Here is a 20618-nt window from a genome sequence, read left to right on the forward strand (position 1 = left end):
AATATTCTTGATGAAGCAATAAAAATTATTAATTGCATTAAATCTTAAACCTTGAGTACATATTCTTTTACTATCCTGTGTGACTAATTAGGAATCATGCATAAAGGCACTTCTGTCACATTCGGAAGTACACACATCTTGAGTTGTAAGTTGAACTAGCTGCTTTGTTCACAAAGCTCCACTGTTACTTGAAAAATCAACTGAGAGAAAAACTATGGTTATGAGACTTGGTTATTTGGCAGACACTGTCTCAAAATTAAAGTGGAACCTCTTCATGGAAAAAAATGACAGTATTTGTGATACAATTCAAGTTTTTAAGCAAAAGTTAGAATTTTGGAAAACTTGCATCTACCAATGTGAGCTTGACAGATACCAATCTTTAACGACTTCTCTGATGAGATCAGTGGTGAAAGTAACAAATTTGACTTTTTTCTTATTTTATAAGAAAATATGTCAACATCTGGAAGATCTGAGTAATAACTCAGTGAATCAATATTTTCTAAATGATGTTACAAAATCATGCCTGGGTAAAAGATCCATTCAAAGGCAAGACAGATGAAGGAACATTAACATAATAGAGTACAAAATGTTCACTAATATAGTTTCAGACTCTACAGTGTAGCTAACCTTTAAGAAACTTCCACTTGCTTTGTTGTAGTATCAGAAATAAATAAATAACCATGGTTATCTAAAAAGCTTATTAAAACAGTCCTCCCTTTTCCAACTATATATGTATGTGGCTGGACTTTCTTTATGTAGTTCAAGCACGACTACAACACAACAGATTGCATGTGGAAGTAGATATTAGAATCTAGTTGCCTTCTAATAAGCCAGAAACTAAGAGATTCACAAAAATGTAAAACAATGCCACTTTTGTCATTAATTTTTTTTAGTTTTAGAACATACAGTTACTTTTCAATAAAACATGTTATATACGTGGTCATGCAATGGGTTTGTTATTTTTTAATGAATTAATCAATATTTTAAAATTTTGTTTTAATTTTTAAAATGGTAAATACTGGTAGACACGATCTATGAAAACAAAAGTTATTTGGAACCCTCAATAATTTTTAAGAGTGTAAAAAGGTCCTGAAGCCAAAAAGTTTGAGACCCACTGTCCTAGATGAACAGTCTGAGACTGTAAAGGGGAGGTATATAAAACGGGGAAACGGCTCCTGAGCAGGCAAGCAAGTCTGGTTGTAGCCCAGCTTTCCCATATAGTCAGTCTGTGACTTCAAGCTAATAATTTCTCTGAGTTTCAGTTTCCTCTTCTATAAAATGAGACCAACATATCAGCCTCAGAAAGATGACTATTAGTATTAAAAACAAAGCAAAGAAACAGTTGTCGTGGAGTCGATTCTGACTCATGGTGACTCCATGTGTGTCAGAGTAGAACATTTAGGTTAGCAGCCTAGCACATTAACCATTTGCAACACACAGTCCGATGAAATGGGTCCAAGAACTTGGGGCAGTAGTAAAAGCTAGTAAACTTATTATGTTATCACAAATGTTTTAATAACTTTAGATTTTCTCCTATTTTTTTTTTATTAAAGTAGAAAATTTAAATCTAGATAATTCAAAGAGGTCTCAGAACTTTTCTCCTGCATGGAAAAAAAGTTGGCCAGGGAGCTTTCATTTACTACTGTGAAAGGTGACACAGTAACCTTTTTGAATATGATTACAATTTAACATTTCAAAGCATTCTATCCAAAGGACCTGAGGTTGGGGATATGAGGGAAGGAGGACACTTTAAATCAGAGAGCCCTAATAAACCACAGAAAACACTAAGGACTAAAAATGATGAAAAGTTGAATTGTAGTTTTAAAAACAGCTAATTCCTACTTGTAAGAAAACCTTCCAGTACAACTAGTTGACTATAATTTAAACACACTCAATGACACTCGGGTTATTACAACTGTTGGCATTCTACTTTGCCATACCATGCAATTTATCTTTTTGCACAAATGTATATTTTATATATGTACATGCTTTACACCACAACACACTGTACTATTACCTCAGATGTAAGCAGCTTACAATCTTCTGATTTTGCTGATCATCTTTTATGTCTAGCTTAAAAATAAAGTAAAATGTATACACCCAAATAGAATCCCAGAAGAACACAAATAAATAAGTTTAGTTTGCATAATAATTCTTTGAATACCATACTTGATTTAAAAATTTTTAATATCATCTACAACTAAATTGCTGTCTGTATTAATAATTCATAATACAACGGAAGTTCACTGTTCCCAGAAGGTATCTTCAGTACGCTGCTGTTGGTTGCCGTCGAGTCTATTCTGACTCATGGCAACCCCACGTGCCCCCAGTAGAAACACTCCATAGGGTTTTCAAGGCTGTGACCTTTCAGAAACAGGTCGCCAAGTCAGTCTTCCGAGGCACCACTGGGTGGGTTTGAACTGCCAACCTTTCAGCTAGAAGTAGAGCACTTAACCATTTGTGCCACCCAAAGGTACATCTATTTTCAGTATACCGTCTGACAAACAGTAGGCACTCTGAAAGTCTAGTTAGGGCTTAGCACACCCCAAATGTGGATTTGGGGCAGTACTATTCCCCTAGGTACTCGCTAGGGTGCTCCAGAAAAGAAATTCAGGCTGGGTTTACCCGAGAGCATGGGAAAGTCTGTTATTACAGATAGGTCATTGTAATTATAGTTGCTGTTGAGTCAATCCATTGAAGGGTTCCATCACAATATCCAGGTCATTCTCAAGCCCTTCTAGTTAGGTTTTGTCTTTTCCAAATTTAATACCAGCTAGTAAGCTGTTTGAAAGGAAACAACTGATGATGAAAAGAAAAAGACTACCCTAGGGAGTGTCCTGTAGGAAACTTGATATGGTAGAAGGCTGAGGGCATTCTAGAAGACAGAAGTGACTGCTTCAATGCTCATACTCAGGAGACTGAATTATTTTAAATGATTTAAACACAGAGAAGGCTCCAGAAAAGAAAGATTTAATTGATCAGCGTTAGCCTAGAGGTAAGGAAATAAATTTAACTTCATTTAAGCCTCCTCACAACTCATCAAGGCAGGCCAAGGCTCTGAGGGCCTAAGTCACTCGCCCAAGTCTTGGAGTCATAGGCCAAAGTAGTTTTGGAAGTAAGGTCTCTCCGAACCTATGCTCTTTGCCCTCGATCATTCTAGAGCTCAGAATTATTAACACAAATTTTCAGCAAATAAACTTGTCTAAAATTATTTTCCAAGAAAACTTCATAAAACTATGCTTACAATTAGGATTTATACTTGAATGAAAACGCAGGGAATAATTTATGGGATTTTACAGCATGGATTTCTAACTACTAAAATTCAGTTGTTTATATTTGTCTTCTTATTCCTAGGAACCCTATGATGTTAATACTACTACTATGAAGAAATTATAATAATGCTACACTTAATGAGTTATACTGACATAACAGATAGTATCCTCAGTTACTCGTTTATAGCAAGCATTAACTCATTTAATGCCCAAAACAGTCCTACAAAGTACGTGCTATTATCGACCCCGTTTTATAGGGGAACTGAGGAACAGAAAAGTTAAGGAATTGCCCCAAGGGGACTGTAGTACAACGAATTACTTAATAAGACCTTTTTAGCCACGGTCTTGTAACTCCCACCCAGGTGACTGGGCAGGACTGTGCAGATAGGGTAATTGTAACCCACAAAAGGGGTGGGTTGGTTTTGCTATCCCACTGGGCTTGAAATGAGCCACCCCAGAGGCTGGAAAAAGAAGAGCACCACCAAGGAAGAACAGCTAGGAGCCAGCATATCCTTTGGCCCCGAGATCCCTGCACTGAGCAGCTCCTGAAATCAGGAGACAGAGAGAGAGAGTTTCAGTAACACTGAAGACAGCGAGACCCGGCAGCATGAAATGGCATGGTGGGCTTCCCAGCCCACGCAGCAAGAAAGCTGAGTGCCTTTGGGTAGAGGTGGAGGGCCAGGGAGAGGTGTGCCTGAGAGCACAGTTGGGAAGAGGCTGTCCTGACGGAAGAACTGTATCCTGAGTGTTCCTGAGCCTGAATTGTAACCTGTTACTTCCCTAATAAACCCCATAATCGTGAGGATTGTCTGTGAATTCTGTGTGGCCACTGCAACGAATTATCGAACCCAGCAGAGAAGTAGAGAGCACCAAGGGAGGGTTGGTGTCAGAATTGGTAATGACAGAGGAGGGAGGAGGCATGTTTGACCTCTGCCTCATAGGAATCACCCTTGGCCTGTTGATCTAGATTCTTCATCCCCGTTGGGAAGTTAGAGGAGGTCAAACACTGCCCCCATGCCATTTTTACAGGGACACAGCTAGTAAGAGGCATACAGGCAATTGGACTCTGAGTCCCAGCTCTGTAAGAAAACACACACTATTAATATTAGCAATTGCTCATTACATCTAAGTTTTCTGATCAACATTTAACAGAAAATTCTTACCTCTGGTTTGCTAAGGCTGGATGAAACCAAGGAACCAGATCCCACATCCAAATCCCATTGCTTTTTACCATGGTTCTCAGGATCCAATGCAGCAATTCGCCCATCTAAAGTGCTGATAATTACTAATGATCTGTAAATTTAAAAGGTAATAGGATGAAATTTTAAAGCTACCTAAGATATTGAGCACTTACTCCACACACTCAAAAAAAGATCAGGCCTTTTATCCATAGGTGAGAAAGGAAGCCCACCTCCCTCCCAACACTTACAGTCTGGCCCCTACTAACTTACCTTTAGACCACTAAGACAATCTCAATATGTCCTTGAGATGTTTCTGTCACTTATGAAAAGTCTCAGACTCCTGGGTCACCCCTCATTCCCAGATTCTAATTCTCATATGGAACTCAGCATCCCCTGCCCTCTTCTCTACCTCTCCCCAACTTCAAAAACCTCCCCTGAAATGCAGTCTCCTTCGAATGCTCACTTACCTTCTTGCTCTAACAGAAACCTGACTCTCCCTGAGGACACTGGTTTTCTATAGAAGCAGAGAGAAATGTTTTTCTTCCATAGCCCTTGACCACTGAGCTAGTGATGGGTTAGCTGTACCCCTTGCTGCTCATTGCAATGTCTAGACCATTTCTCTCCTCTCTAAAAATCCTCACATGCTTTGCACGTGATTAGATTGTTCCATCCATTACCTCTTCTAATAGTCCTCTCTACTGACCCTTGGGTCACTAGGTCCCATTTCTTGAGTTTAGCTCCTGGTTTACCGTCACTACCTAACATACTTCTGTCTTGATTCTTTGTGCGTTAACTGTCTGTCTGCCTTGCCTCAGCCACTCTCACGGTCAGACTACACATTGTCATTACCAATCACTCCAACCCACCTGCCCCACTAATATTTCAAGCATCCTACCCCCAGTCACTACTACCCCCCTTGCCAGCTCACTTCCTCCACTTTGCTAACCCCAACAAATCTCTGACGACACCAGAACCTACAAGCCATTGATATTATCACGTTTACTCTGATCTTCACCATCATGCCCTCATTTCTTTCTTATCCAGTTTAAATTCCACAGTTCTTCATTAGAAGCACTTCCTTGGTTATACACACCCTCAACTCCCTATCCCTTCCCTTGTAATGTCACACTTGACTAGAAGAACAACTTTGGTTAAATCCAACTTTCTGCTTTTCCCATTCCTATACCTGTGCACTTGAAGGTGGCTGAAGAAAAACCTAACCATGCTGACTGGTCTCACTTTAAATTCATGACCACTAACTTCAAAATGGCTTTTAATGATGCTCAACAATCAACACACTTTCCTATCCTAACCACTACCTCACCATCTGTCACAGATCGAATTGTGTCCCCCAAAAACATCTGTCAACTTGGCTAGGTCATGATTCCCAATATCGTATGATTGTGTAATCTGATCGATTTCCTTATGTGTTGTAAACTCTATCACTATGATGAGGTTATACTGATGACGTCTACAAGACTGGATAGTGTCTTAAGCCAATCTCTTCTGAGATATAAAAGAGAGAAGCGAGCAGAGATACATGGGAACCTCATACCACCAAGAAAGCAGTGCCAGAAGTAGAGTGTGTCCTCTGGACCTGAGGTTCCTGCGCTGAGATGCTTCCAGACCAAGGGAAGACTGATGCATCGCAAGGACCTTCCCCCAGATCTGACAGAGAAAGCCTCCTCCTGGAACTGATGCCCTGAAGTTGGACTTGTAGCATACCGGACTGTGAGAGAATAAACGTCTCTTTGTTAAAGCCGTCCACCTGTGGTATTTCTGTTAGGGCAGCACTAGATGACTAAGACACCGTCCTAGGTAACCTGCATGTCTCCTCTCTCCTCAAAGTTCCAATACCGCTTCTTCTAAGCTCATGCCATCTCAATAATGATGCTTCCTATTTAACTGAGAAAACAGAAGTAATCAAAAGAGATTGCTTTCCACCACCACATCTATCCATTTATCAGCATGTGTACGCATGAATTTTACCTCCTTTCCTGTTACTGCAAGGAGACCTGATGGCACAGTGGTTAAAGTGACTAACTGCTAACTGAAAGGTCGGCAGTTTGAAACCACCAGCAGCTTCGTGGGAGAAAGATGTGGCAGTTTGCTTCCCTAGAGATCTACATAGCCTTGGAAACCCTATGGGGTTGCTATGACTTGGAATCGACTTGATGACAGTGGGTTTTGGTCTTGGCTCCTGTTACTGCAGACGAACTTTCCATACTCCCATCCACTACCAACATCTCCTCTTAGGCAATAGATCTCTTCCACCTTCATACATGAGGACTCCCTCCAGTAAATCACTCCTCTCCCTGCTGAATCATTAATCATTCCCTCTCTACCGGAGCATTCCTATCAGCATTCAAACTTGTTATTACTTCCCCCTACTTAAAATAATGAAAATTCTGTGGATCACAACTGTCCAATCCACAGCTGATCATGAAGATGGCAGAGGACCAGGCAGTGTTGTTCCATTGTGCACAGGATCTCCGTGAGACGGGGGCCAACTTGACAGTGGCTAACAACAACAAAAACCAAACCATGTCAAACAAAATAAACTACTTTTCCACCTCCAGCTTCCAATCCATTTCCTACTCCTCTTTGCAGGAAAACTCCTTGAAAGAGTTGTCAAATAATACTCTAGGTCTTCAAATCTTCTCCTCCCCTTCTGTTTATTTCTAATCAAGCTTTTGCCCCATTACCCCACTGAAACTGTTATTGTCCAAGTCACCAATGACCTTCGCATTGATAAATCCTGTGGTCAGGTCTCAGTGCTCAGTTCATTTGACCATCCAGCAGCATGTGACATACAGTTATTGCTCTCTCCCTCCCTTCATGAAACACACTCCTCAAATGGCTTCCTGGATACCATACACTACTGATTTTTCCTTTTTCTTCTTCTTTGTGTGCTACTCCTTCTCAGTCTCATCTTCTGGTTCCTCCTCATCTCTCCTACCTCTTAAAATATTCTCTATCTACATGCAATTTTTTTGGTGATCTCATCTAGCCTCATAACTTTAAATACCATCTATATGATGACAATTCCCACATTTATATCTCTGGTTCCTGGCCTCTCCCCTGAGCTCTGGATTTACATATCTAATTGCCTACCAGATTTAGATTGTCTAACATGCATCTCAAAGTTTACATATCCCAAATCATTACCACCATAATGACTCCCCCAATTCCTCAAACACATAATGCATGATTTTCCCTCAGGACTTTTGCAGTTGGCTGTTCCTTCTGCCTGGAATGTACTCCCCCAAATACATAGCAGGTTCTCAATAAATATTTTTTGAACAAAAGAATAAATTGTACAGTTGTTCCATGAATTTGTTAAGTATATTTGTCTGTTTCAAAGACCATGCAAATTCCTAGCATGTACGTTTCCGGTTAGAATTATAAGACACAACTTTATCTATTAAACTTGATGCGCAACGTATACAAATTCAAAATAAAGCTACAATTTGACCAAAACAAACCAGTTCAAGTAAACTCATTAGAAATCTTTCAAAGGACAATTTATCTAATGAATAAATAAAATCATTAATTTAATTAACTTAACTAATTCTCATTTTGAACTTTTCAAATGATAACTCTTGGCCTAATTTGTGAAAATAAAAGCTTTTGCCACATGACACACTCCATTAATTTTAGGTAACAAATGAAAAGAAAGGGAACTCAACCTCCCTCTTTACATTTTATCCTTCAGCTTTCTAAAGAAATCTGTCGGGAGTTGGAGGGGATGACACTTCGAGTAAGAAAATTATTTTATAATGAGAGTATAAGAAATTCATACCTTAGATGTGCCACTTTAAAAGTAAAAGCAAGAACATCTGAGTTAGAGATCAAGGATTGAGTCAAGTTAACTCTTTCCCATTATAGAATACCTAATTTTTATGTTTGACAATCATTAACCAAAAATAAATGGTTGAATGAAAAAAATGCTAATTAAAACAATATTTAGCATAATCAAACAGTATTAATCCATGAAAAATCAAGGTGAACACTGAAGCACTTCAGATAGTACTTTTTTTTTATTCAGAACCAACATTGTTCATTTAGCACCCTAGGAATTCTACTTACAATGGCAACAACAAAAGCCATAGTTTTTCTGAATATGTGGCTACTTGTGTGCTAAAGAAGGAGCCCTGTGGTGCGGTAGTTAAGCACTCAGCTGCTAACTGAAAGGACAAGCAGTTCAAACTCACCAGCAGTACCATGGGGAAGAATGATATGGCAGTCTGCTTCCTTAAAGATTACAAGAAACCCTGTGGGGCAGTTCTACTCTATTTTATAGGGTCACTGAATCAGAATCGACTTGACAGCAACAGGTTTGCGTTTTTTTTTTTTTTTTTTATGTGCTAGAGGTATATTCAGAAGAAAATGATAAAATCTAGTTCTCACCATCAAAGGGTCACTGAATCAGAATCGACTTGACAGCAACAGGTTTGCTTTTTTTTTTTTTTTTTTATGTGCTAGAGGTATATTCAGAAGAAAATGATAAAATCTAGTTCTCACCATCAAAATAAAGGAAAACCCAACAATAAAATACACACGTATGTCATGTCTTATTTTGTATATATAAGACACATTTTAATAAGTAATTTGGGGTTTTATATCAAACTATTCTTTCATTGAAAAATCAGACGTGCATGTAACTAAGTCAAAGATAATGTTTTTTTACATGATCTATTCTGCTTTTTAAAATAAACAAGATATTTTCAGATTCTTTACTATAGAGTATGTGCAAATGTAAGCAATATTTAAAAAAAAATACAAACATGTGGGCAGAAGCAACTAAGTACCCCACTCTCTTAACTGCCATTGCTACTTAATATAATCTGTTCTTAATTATTATTATTTTAACCCCTCTTGATGGGAGTAACAGCAAGACCCTTAACAAGCTCTATTAGATGTTAAAAAAAAAAAAAAAATCCCTCATCCTCTCTTCTGCTACAAATTAGCCTTAAAATTCACTATGGCTTCCTTCTTCCACAAGCATGTCTCTGGAAGGGAGGTACCACTTCTGCTGTGGCTGGAATTGAGCAGCACTACCAGGACAAAAAGGAGTCCCTGGGGGGTGGAGATAACCCACTTGACCACTAATGAAAAAGTTGAGAGGTTCAAGTCCACCCTGAGGCTCCTCGGATGACAGGCCTAGAGATCTACTTCTGAAATATCAGCCATTGAAAACTCTACGAAGCATGGTTCTACTCTGACACAAGTGGGGTCACCATGGGTTGGAAACAACTCGACAGTAATGGCTAGAACCACAAAAATATGATGCTATTTAGATTACTATATCTAACAGTCTAAGAGACATGCTCATTGACATATCATTGATTGAGAAAAGAATCAAGTAGACAAGTATTACTGCAAAACGAAGTCCTCAGGCTGAGTCAAGATAATCAGAGGTCAGCATTCACATATGACATTTAGAAGAAACATCGATTAGATATGAAAATTGGGCCCCCAAGCCTCCAAAAATAGAGTCAATAGAAGGCCATTTTTCTCCCCATGATCTATAGCTTCTATGAATTGAATGAAAGACCTTTAACTCTTTCAAAAACCAAAGGAACTGCAGAGGCAGCATTTCTAGTGCACATTCTCATGGCTCTGCTCTTACTCTCCCTCCTGGTTTCATTCAGCATTTTTTTTCACGGGTAAAATATGGCTATTTCACCTATCTCAGCATAATCCAAATTTGCCTAATCATAAGAATAATCTGGAGTCCTTGATAAAAACTGTTAAAGGCTCACATGTGCCATCCCAAGAGAGGGCTTGGGAGTTTGTAGCTTAAAACGTACTCTGATGAGCCGCGTGATGATAAGGCCAGTTTGGCAAACAATAATTTACTTCAGAGCTACTTCCTTAGAATAAAAATAACACTTTATTGCCTAGATGAATAAAGCATATTGATCAATTCTGCCACAAAACTCCTTTGAAACCTCTATTTCTCACTTTAACCTTGCATTTGTTTGGATCATTCAACAGCAAGCATTGTTCTCTCACCCATAATCTAATTCTTTGAAGCTACGCTCAAGAAAAGTTTTCAATGACTTCTTAATTGCCCAATCCATTTACCTCATTGGATTTGTCCTTGAAGCAGCAGCTAACACAGTGGCCAGCTCTTCATTCTGGACATTCTCCTTTCCCTGGGTTCTACAGGACCGGCCCCTCCTGGATCCTCACCTACCATTCTTATAGCTCTCAGTCTCCAGCAAGCAGTCCATGGAGTTCCAGCGTTTTCACTTCTCTCTGTTTTATATGTTCCTCATAGGTGGCCAATGTCCCCAGCTTCAACTCCATCTGTAACAGGCCAGCTCCCAAACCTATGCAGTATGTGCAGTTCACCACCTCTCTCCCGACTCCTGTTCTGCATTTTCAGCAGGGCCTATATGTTATTGCCACAACTCATTCAGAACTTGTCTCCCACAACCTATTCTCCCTACTTCTCTCCCTTAACAGCATAACCATCTACTCTGCCACCTAACATTCAAATCAGATACCACTCTACCTTCTCCCTCACCCTCTACATCAAGACATTAGTCACATACTCTAGACTCTGTGAAGCTTCACTGAAATCTTTTCCTTCTTCATTACCACTGCCCTTGCCCTAGAACAGATTCTCATTTCTCATCAAAACACCTTCAAAAGCAACTCAGAAAAGGAGGGGGAGAATGGCTGCACAACTCGAAGAATGTAATCAATGTCACTAAATGATACATGAAGAAACTGTAGAATTGGTGTATGTTTTGCTGTGCATATTCTCAACAACAACAAAATAAATAAAATTTAAAAAAAGATAAGTATGTACAACATAATCCATTTTAGAGTTTAAAAAAAGAAAAAAAACCTTCAAAAGCCTTTATGACATATTTTCCTGCCTCAGGACTCTTTCCCCTCTGTCCTTTCAACAGTTATATTCCTATAATAGAGACTTGATAAACTTCCAAAGTGCCCTTTGCTCACTGAATAAAGGCCACTCTGCTTGGTATGATGCATAAAGCCTTTCATAATCTGGTTTCAATCAATTTTTCTAATCTCATCTACATCTTTGTCTTTGTTATCTAGTGCTGCTATAACAGAAATACCACAAGTGGATGGCTTCAACAAACAGAAGTTCATTCTCTCACAGTCTAGTAGGCTAGGAGTCCAAATTCAGGGTGTCAGCTACAGGGGAAGGCTTTCTCTCTCTGTCGGCTCTGGAGGAATGTCCTTGTCATCAATCTTCCCCAGGACTAGAAGCTTCTCAGCACAGGGACACGCTCTTCTCCTGGCACTACTTTCTTGGTGGTAGGAGGTCCCCCCTCTCTCTGTTCACTTCTTTCAAAAGAGATTGGCTTTAGACAAAACCTAATCTTGTAGATTGAGTCCTGCCTCATTAACATAATTGACACTAATCCCACATCATTAACATCATAGAGGTAGGATTTACAACACAGGAAAATCACATCAGATGGCAAAATGGAATCATGGACTAGCCAAGTTGACACACATTTTTGGGGGACACAATTCAATCCATAACAATCTTCTCCCAATCCAACCCCTCTCTCCCTACCCCCACTCTATTACCATGCTACACACACACACACACACACACACACACACAGGTTTCTAATCTTTTGAACAAAGTTCCCTTGATATTTTTTGCCTCATGTCTTAGATGATTTCATTTGCCAACTGTACATCAGTTATAATTAATTCACCTATCTTCAGAGGAAATATTTAAGTACCAATCAAAATATTCAAGATTTCTGGAAAGAAATAACTATAATTACTACATTAGATTTGATATAAATCTAGGTCAAAGCAAGGAAGCTTGACCTTAATTAGCTTTCTCCTCATTAAATGACCAATTTCCATTAGCTTATTTTAAAATACTGTAAGTCCCTGGGTTATGAACGTTAGACTTTCAGAGAACTTGTACTTGCCCTTTAATGTTATGTAAATTTGCCTTTATTTTGAAACAACTGAGCCAACCTCTATTCTCAACAAATTCTTCATCACAATCACCTTCACTTGCTGCAGGTGCAGCTTCTAAATCACTGAAATGGCTTTGAGCCTTCTCTTGCACTAAAGTAAGGCTAATTAAGAACAGTATGCACCCGTTCTGGCTTACCTACAAACTCAACTTAAAGATACAGGAACTGCATGTACTGACAATCTTATGGGTCCCTATTTTAAACTTTGCAGATCCGTAGGGGTGCAAGGAAGCTGGCTTGGGAACCACCGCTCTGTGCTCACTTCGTATAAACCCCTCTCCCCTTCTGTGCCTTTAGGCGTGTCATCTCTGCTGTCTAGACTTTAGTCTCACAGTACTTTTATGTCACTTATACCATTATAGTTAATTCTTTAACCCATTTATTAACATTATAGTTAATTCTTTAACTCAATTCTCTCCCCGCCACACTTTGAGCTTCTCAAGGATAAGACCAGTGCCCTGTTTATCTCTTCTTAGCATCTAACAGTGCCTAACCCCTAATAAAATGCAACGTTTATTGAATGAATAAACCCCAGCAGGGCAGACACTTTATCAAACAAAACAGTTTGAGGAAGATGTGACTTTCAGAGCTAAACTTTTCTGAAAGTTCTGAACCAAAGTTTGAATTCAGATATTCTAACTTTAATTCTATCATTCTGTTAACTATAAGTTTGCGTAAGTGGCAACCCCTATATTATTATAACATGCAGCTTTTTATTTCTTTCCAGACATCTCATCAGGATGTTATTTATCCTATTATGGCTCTGATTATGCCCTCAATTTAGCAGAAATGGCCTTATGCCACAATGAATATCCAATATTAAAAAAACTGTTTGCTCTGACTTACGTCACTAGGAATACCTGCCTATTTATTATTAAGTTGATCAGATTCCGATCAGCATACGCTGAATTCCTTCATAAAATAATTTTAAAGGACTCTTAACCTCTGTAGAAATTTCCCATGTGGAAGAAGATAAGCAGATGATAGGAAATCATTGTACTGATTGAACAGTTTCTATAGTAACAACTGCTTGTTTTTAAACTGTATTTCCTTTCTTAGAAAACAAAAACAAAACTCCAGAGTTAAAAATATGATTTGGTTAAATCTTTTTTTTTTTCTTTTTTAGTGTATCTAAGAATCCTCTACCCAAACATATGCTCTCACTAGAGGAAGCATATGTTCTCCTTTAAAAAGATATTAGTACTAACTGAACTTTCTTTCCTAGTCCTCACCTAGTAAGCAAATCTTCAAATCAAACTTCCTTTATTTAAACATATCACAAGACTAGCCGTGCCCCAAATCAAAACAAATATAATGTCAAAACTTACCAACTCTATTTCATAACTTTGATATGTCAGCTAGACCTTAAAGAAATAAAAGCTAACTGCAATATTACAGGCAACATGAGACTGACAGATATCCTTTTCCTGTCAGATTAAAACATTTCTGGAAAAACTTTTCTTCTGTTTTATTCTATAAAACATTTTTAATGAAAATGGTTATTTACAAATAAAATAGTAAAAAAAATTTAATCTTCCCCTTCCCATTTACTAGTTCTGTAACTTACAAGTTCTATTCTTTGTAGTTTAAAACATTTTGTCATAAAAATGTACAAGCAGCTCCTCTGTTACAGAAAAGAAAAAGCAAATGGAATTCCCAGGCAGTATTTAGGGAATGAAGAGCTAGGTAGATCTACAGTTCACAGCAACTGATGGAGACAGGCCCCTCCAGAAAAATGCCTGAGAGCACAGAGAGCTGAGCTTCAATAGAGAGCAGACTCCCCCACCCCTTCTCACATTACATCCAGAGTCCAGGCATCAATCAAGCTAAAAAGACAATTGCAGAGAAGGAGTATGGTCATTACTTGCCTAAAGTATGCTTACTTTGGCTTATGACTTGCTTTGAAAGTTATGTATAAATTGTTCTTTAAATGTGGTTTTTAGTTAACTTTCTAAGTCTGGTGTCAGAAGAGGGACTGGAGTTATCAGTTGGGACTAGATGATGGAGTTCTCTTCAACACTGAATTCTGAAATCTACTATTCAATGGCCCTATTAGGGTTTTTGTTTGTTTTCTAGCATGATTATAAATCTGAAAATCTAAGGCAGATTTCTGTACCTTTGTTTCATATCAGTTCGTTAAAGGACAGAGGGGAGGAGAGAGAAGGAGAAATAAAGAGAATTTAAATTATCTTACACTTGGAAAGTATTTTCATGTTATCTCATTTAATCCAAAAAACTCCATTTACAGACGCACAAACTGACGAAGCACTATAGATTAATGTCAAATTTAGTAATACATTTGTTAGAGGGAATGAAAGGTAGGGGGAAAAGGAACATACACTTTGCAAATTAGTATGATAGTTAGAATAAACCTGATTCTTTATTAATTTCTGAGGTTGTCAGAATGTCCTCAAACTGAAGATGTCCACCTCATCACCAAGAGCCCCAAGTAACACTTGCAAATTTGCTATTTGTGTTGCAATAAGAAGACTGGTAACTCATGACTATGCCAAGGTGCATAAAACCTAACAGTGAGGTCAGACTGAGTTCTTCCCAACTTTCTGCACTGACTCTTCCATTTAAATTTCAACTAAATGTAATGTTTAATTAAAAAACTGACAAGACTGCTACAAGAAAAGCAAGTTTATTTCAGCTATTTTAAAGGAAAATTTGTTTATTCACTAATTCACATGCTTGAGATGCTGAGGAAGCATTTAGAATGAACCCAATTAAGAGCTGACAATTCAGTCAAGAGAGAAAAACAAACAAACAAACAAACAAAAAAAACCAGCGAGTCTCATATTGCTTCTTGAGCATCAAAAGACAACACGCAAAAATAAAGGCCTTCATTCCCCACCTCCCTCTTTTTTAAAGTTTTTCAAGGACCATAGTTCTTCGCAGCTGTTTGTAATAAACGCTTAGTTAACTCAAATCTGTTTCCCTAATCCTCCTTCCTGAAACAAACAGGATATTGGTCTATTAGTATGGAACTGATATTCTCTGGTTTTTTACCTTTTCTTTTTTTTAAGAGCACTTAGAAAAGCTTTAGAAACTTTGCATATTTATCTCTTGCTGACCCTGCAGGGTTTCTCAACCTTTCCACACTGTATTAGGTTCTACTACCAGGCAGACCCCTAAAACCAGAGCCTTTCTCTTTCTTGCCAATTGTTTGCAGATCATTTACTCTCTGCCAGGCAAAATTTTCTATTTTCGTTCTTCTTGTTTCCAAGAAAGAAGCAGCCCTCCTGCTTGCCAATTAGATCCTCTCTGAATACCTCTGACCCCTCGTCCATTCCTTTCCTTTTCAACCAGTCTATGCAGGACCCCTCCTCTCAGTCTATAAATAAGATCAGAGGTTCCCCAATTCTAAAAATTGCTTCCTATCAGGTTTGGGAGTGAAGAAAGAGGGGAGTGGGACAGAAAGAAATGAGCCCTTTACCTCCTGTAATCTCATCACCACGTTCCCCATTCCTCTTAGTCCTCAGCCTATACCTCCATCCTAGTCAGCTGTATTTGTTTCCCTTGCTGGCTCATCTTCCTCCCTAGCTTCTCACAGCTTCAGCTATTTACCATGACATCCTTCTCTCTCCAACTCCAGTCCCTCATTTCCACCTGCCTACCAAATGTCTCCAACTGGACGTCCTGTCAAAGTCACCATGTCTACACCAAACACTTAACACCTTTTCTTTCCTGCTCACCTAAATCTCTCAGTTTTCTTATATATGCTCTCATCTTTGGCCACCCAATCTTTGGACAGGAGTGCCAAGGGAGAAGCAATCAATTCATTTGCCAGGAACCACAATTCTGCCTCAAATATCTCTCAACTCTGTCTCCTTGGTTCTATACCCACTTAATACTAAAATCTCTCATCTGAATTGCTATAACACTCTCATTTTAGTGTCTTTATCTCAAGTTTTTGGTACACACTGTTACTAGAGAATACTCCTAAAGCAAAACTTCAATCATATCTGAATTCAAGATACTCTATACAATACTTCTCAAACATAATGTGCACACCAACCACCTGGTGACCTTGTTAAAATGCACATTCTCATTTAGTGAGTCTGAGATGGTGCATGACTCTGAACTTCTAACACATTCTAGGTGATGACGATGTTACTCCTGAGGCTATATATACAATATGGCCCCAACCTATTTTTCTACTCTCACCTTCTAGTCTTCTCTGCCCTGCACATATGTGTGTGTATCTCTCTCATACACAGAGATCACACATACACACACAAAAAGATGTAGAGAGAGATCATTCCTTAAACATACTTTCTAGCATCTGTGCTTCTTGCTGTTTCCTTAGTCCAGTGTCCGCCCATCACAATTTTACCCACTTTTCAAGAACCAAATCATTCTGCCACGGCCTTAAGTTCTCACCTACATCATTGTCATCACCCTATGAATACCACAAAAACCTTGGGACACCAAGGGCACTTAGTTTGCACCGTTTCTGCTCTGTTTTGGTATACTGCTATTATTATTATACCAAAAACCAAAACCAAATCTGTTGCCATTGAGCTGATTCCGACTCATGGCAAACCAATGTGTTCGGAGTAGAACTGCTCCATAGGGTTTTCTTGGACATAATCTTTATTAAGGACACAGACTGCCAGGCCGTTCTTCCACGGCACCGAGTGGGTTCAAACCGCCAATCTTTAGGTTAATAGTCTACTGTAAACTGCTTGCGACACCCCGGGACTCCAATGCCATTATGGGTGTCCTCATTTTATGCTAGACAGTAAGCTCCTGGAACGCAGGGACTATCTGCCTAACCTCTGAATCCTCAGGGCACCTTGTGTTGTTGTAAGTGCCAATAAGTAGTTTCGGAAGTGGATTTGTATTCCAAGAAAAACAAAGCATCTCACTCTACTTCAGGTAATTTACTTTGAGCAGGTGCTTCAGAAGTTTCTTCAAGACAAACAAAAAACACTCTTCCAGGAGTGTTTCTTAGGTTCCAGCAGAACCTAAGAAAACTTTGTTAAATATTTGCTGCTAAAAACAAATCAAAAACCACTATACTTAAGTGTTCAAATGGTGCCTAGAGAATTTTAGTACTTATCCAATTTATAGTGGTCTCAGGTATATAGATCAAGTTTCTGACAGTATTTTATTACAAATTATATCTAATTTGTTATACTCTAGTAATTACTACATTATAAGCATACAATCTTTACTAATCCAGATTTTAGCCCTTGCTGGTTTAAATTACCTAATGCTCCTTTTATCATTCTACTTATTAAATGGGACATCACTTTCTCCCTGGGCGTGTTAAGATTAGCTGTCTGCAAAAACACTTTACGATTAAAATGCCTTACATTTTTGTCTAGACTTTGAAAAGTGCTTTAAATCATGTATCATGAAGTAACATTACTAAGGCTCAACTGCTCTCAGCCAAGACACCTCTATATATGTTTATATCGTAAACCCTATAAATATCAAAGTTTATATAGTAAACCCTCTAAATATCAAAGAACTGACAACCTACTCATAGCTCTCAAACTTCAGTGAGAGTTTGCGAGTAAATGTGGAGTGCCTGTTAAACATGCAGACTCCAGGTTCCTACCCGGAGAAAGTCTGATTCAGTAAAACTGGGGTGGGGCCCAGAAAACTGTATTATTTAACCTGCATCCCCACATGATTCTGATGCAGGCGCTCCTCAGAGTTCAATCAGAGAAATACTGACCTCGGCCCTCGTCTGGGGGCCCTACAGGGTTGTGTTTAAAAGGGAAATCTCTCGAAAGTCCTTTACCAAAACAGCTGTCAAAACAGCACCGACATGAGGTGATTCGCGTAAGAAAAAAGGGGAGGAAAAAGTTCCTTGGAGAATGACTCAATCCCTAAAACAATGACAGGGTGAAAGTGGCGTTTCTTTCCAATCGCTGCGCTCCATTCTCCGGGCATCACCCCGCCAGCGACGGCCCGGCGCTCGAGAGCTGAGCCCCGGCCAGTCGCTGGCCCCGGGGGTGGGAAGTAGTCGCGGCCCCGCACTCGCCGAGTCCCACTGCCCACCTCCAGGTCACGAGTGGTCCTCCGGCGGCCCCAGGTCCCGGCCCTCCAAGCACCCTCGGCCCGCATGCGTAAACAAGGTACCTCCCGGGGGTCTGCGGCCCCAGCACCCAGCCCGCGCTCCCTCACCTGCCGCGTGGCCGCAGCACCGCCTCGTCGGCGGGTTCCGACTCCCACGGCTCTTGCTCGCCCGCGGTCGCTGGCAGCGCCTCGGCGTCCTCCACCGTCACCTCAGACGCAGTCACAGCCCCGGCCGCCGGCACCCGGGCGGCCGAGGTGGGAGCGGCTGCAGCCCCCAGGCCGAATGCAGCGTCCTCCGACGGCGCCGGGAGATCGCGGACGCGCCCCGCGGCCACCGTTCCCGCCGTGAGGCACAGCAGCAGCAGCAGCGCCCGCTGGAGCAGCCTTGGGCAGGTGGCGCGCTCCATCAGCGGTCGGCCCTACGCGCGGGCATGGATGCGCAGCCGCCGGTGCCCGCCTCCCCAGCGGCTCGGAAGCCCCTACCTAGGCGAGGATGAGCTAGGGATCCCACTGCCGCCCTGACTGCCTGGATAGCCAGCCGCGTTCCCGGGGCCACGTCTCAGCCCTGCCTTCTGCACAGCCACCTGACTGACAGCTTCCCTCGGACATCGCCCATTGAGCGAACTTGCCGAGCGGCTGTCCTCCGATTGGCTGTGGCCTCCGCCACTCCGGAGACCCTGTTGGGGAAGGTGGGCTTTCCCCGGTTGTCCACAACGCGCGGCCCAATCAAATCGTATTTTCGTCACCCGAAGCCTGGCCCTCTTCCGGACACGGAAAACCAATGAAAAATGCCCCTCCCCGCAGCCTTCTTAGCGGATTGGCGAACTCGGAAGTTCGGGAAAAACCTTTACCCGAAGCCGATTTGCCACCGCGATGGTTGGTCCCGCCCCCCAAAGCGAAGCGCTGGGGAAAACTTGGAAGAACATTGGTGGAAGCGGATGCCCCTCAGAGGCCTGAGATAACTTTTTCTTGATTGGCTGGAAGCAGCGCTTAATACGTGGCGGATTCTGACTGTGAAGAGGGAGGTCTCTAGTGAAAGGAAGAGTAGGAGGCAGGTCCCTGGTGGCCGGGAGAGGCAGACCTTCTAGGAGCTGGCGCTGTGGCTCTTCTAAACTCTAGTCAATTTGGAAAGACGAAAGCGAAGCATGAAAAATAAGTGGCCGAACAAATCGACTGGTCCGTGGATTTGGAAGGGGTAAAGCTAGCTGGTTCAAGAGACTATCCTACTTGTGGCCACGGAGATGCTGAGAATTATAGCTTGTTAGAGATGACAGTGACCTAGAGATACAGTCTGCCTGACACGCCTCCTTGATAAAGAGGAAGGAAATGAGGCCTTGTGCACTTACGTAATTTCTCTAAGGTCACATAGCAAGTTATTTACAGAACCATGGCTTTAATTCGAGTCTTTTTGATTCTGGTCTGTCAGATTTTGCACCTCACTGTAGGGCTTACCGAAGAGGGTGATGAAACCCCAAAAGGCCAAACTAGAGGAGATTTGAATGTTCAGCTAAGGAATTTGAAGTTTTCATATAACAAATGAGGACACTGAGTATTTTTGAGCAGACAGTGAAAAGATATGAGTTATCATTTAGGAAGACGCATCGCGTAAGCAGTGTATTCAGAAAGAGTAGACGGGAAAAAGCTTCAAAGGTGAGACTAACTGGGAGCCTGTTGCACCCCATTAAAACCCAGTGAAGAATGTTTTAGATGATCTCCACATACAAACATCTCCTGTCCCCAACTCAAACAAAAAACACTTCCCCCTTCAGCTTTCACCACGTTTCCTTGCTCCTCTCTACTGCAACCCTTCAGTTTTTTATACGGAGGAGCCCTGGTGGTGCAAGTGGCAAAACTCCTAGTTTTCAATTCCTCTCCTCCCATTCTCAAACACACTCTAGTCTGACTTTCTTTCTCTCAAATCCACCAAAACTGGTCTTGCTGAGGCCGCCATTTCTAAATTCAAGTATTTCTCAGTTTTCATCTTACTTATCAGATACATTTCACCCAGTAACTCAGTCTTTCCTGTAGGAAAAACTTGTCACTGCTTTTCCTGATTCTGCATAGGGCAAGTCATGGTGTTTACTTTTTTAAAACCCTCAAATGTTGCCCCAGTTCACTCAGGATAGAAGCCAAAGTCA

At 40.6% G+C, this 20618-nt stretch overlaps 1 protein-coding gene across 2 annotated transcripts in view; it reads right to left on the reverse strand.

The window, feature by feature from the left end:
• The window catches only part of EIF2AK3 (eukaryotic translation initiation factor 2 alpha kinase 3), a 101430-nt gene extending 82255 nt beyond the window's left edge, over positions 1-19175 (reverse strand). Inside the window, exons 1-2 of one of the 2 annotated variants that reach the window (XM_004390653.3) lie at positions 18589-19175; positions 4436-4565 (exon numbers count right to left, since the gene is read on the reverse strand). In XM_004390653.3, the coding sequence (XP_004390710.1) occupies positions 4436-4565; positions 18589-18887 (429 nt within the window). In that variant the 5' untranslated portion in view covers positions 18888-19175. The remainder of the gene's footprint in view (positions 1-4435; positions 4566-18588) is intronic. The other variant, XM_023725477.1, reaches the window with a different exon arrangement.
• Positions 19176-20618: the final 1443 nt, after the last annotated feature.

This window comes from Trichechus manatus, unplaced genomic scaffold (genome assembly GCF_000243295.1).
Source record: "Trichechus manatus latirostris isolate Lorelei unplaced genomic scaffold, TriManLat1.0 scaffold00316, whole genome shotgun sequence".
NCBI lineage: Eukaryota > Metazoa > Chordata > Mammalia > Sirenia > Trichechidae > Trichechus > Trichechus manatus.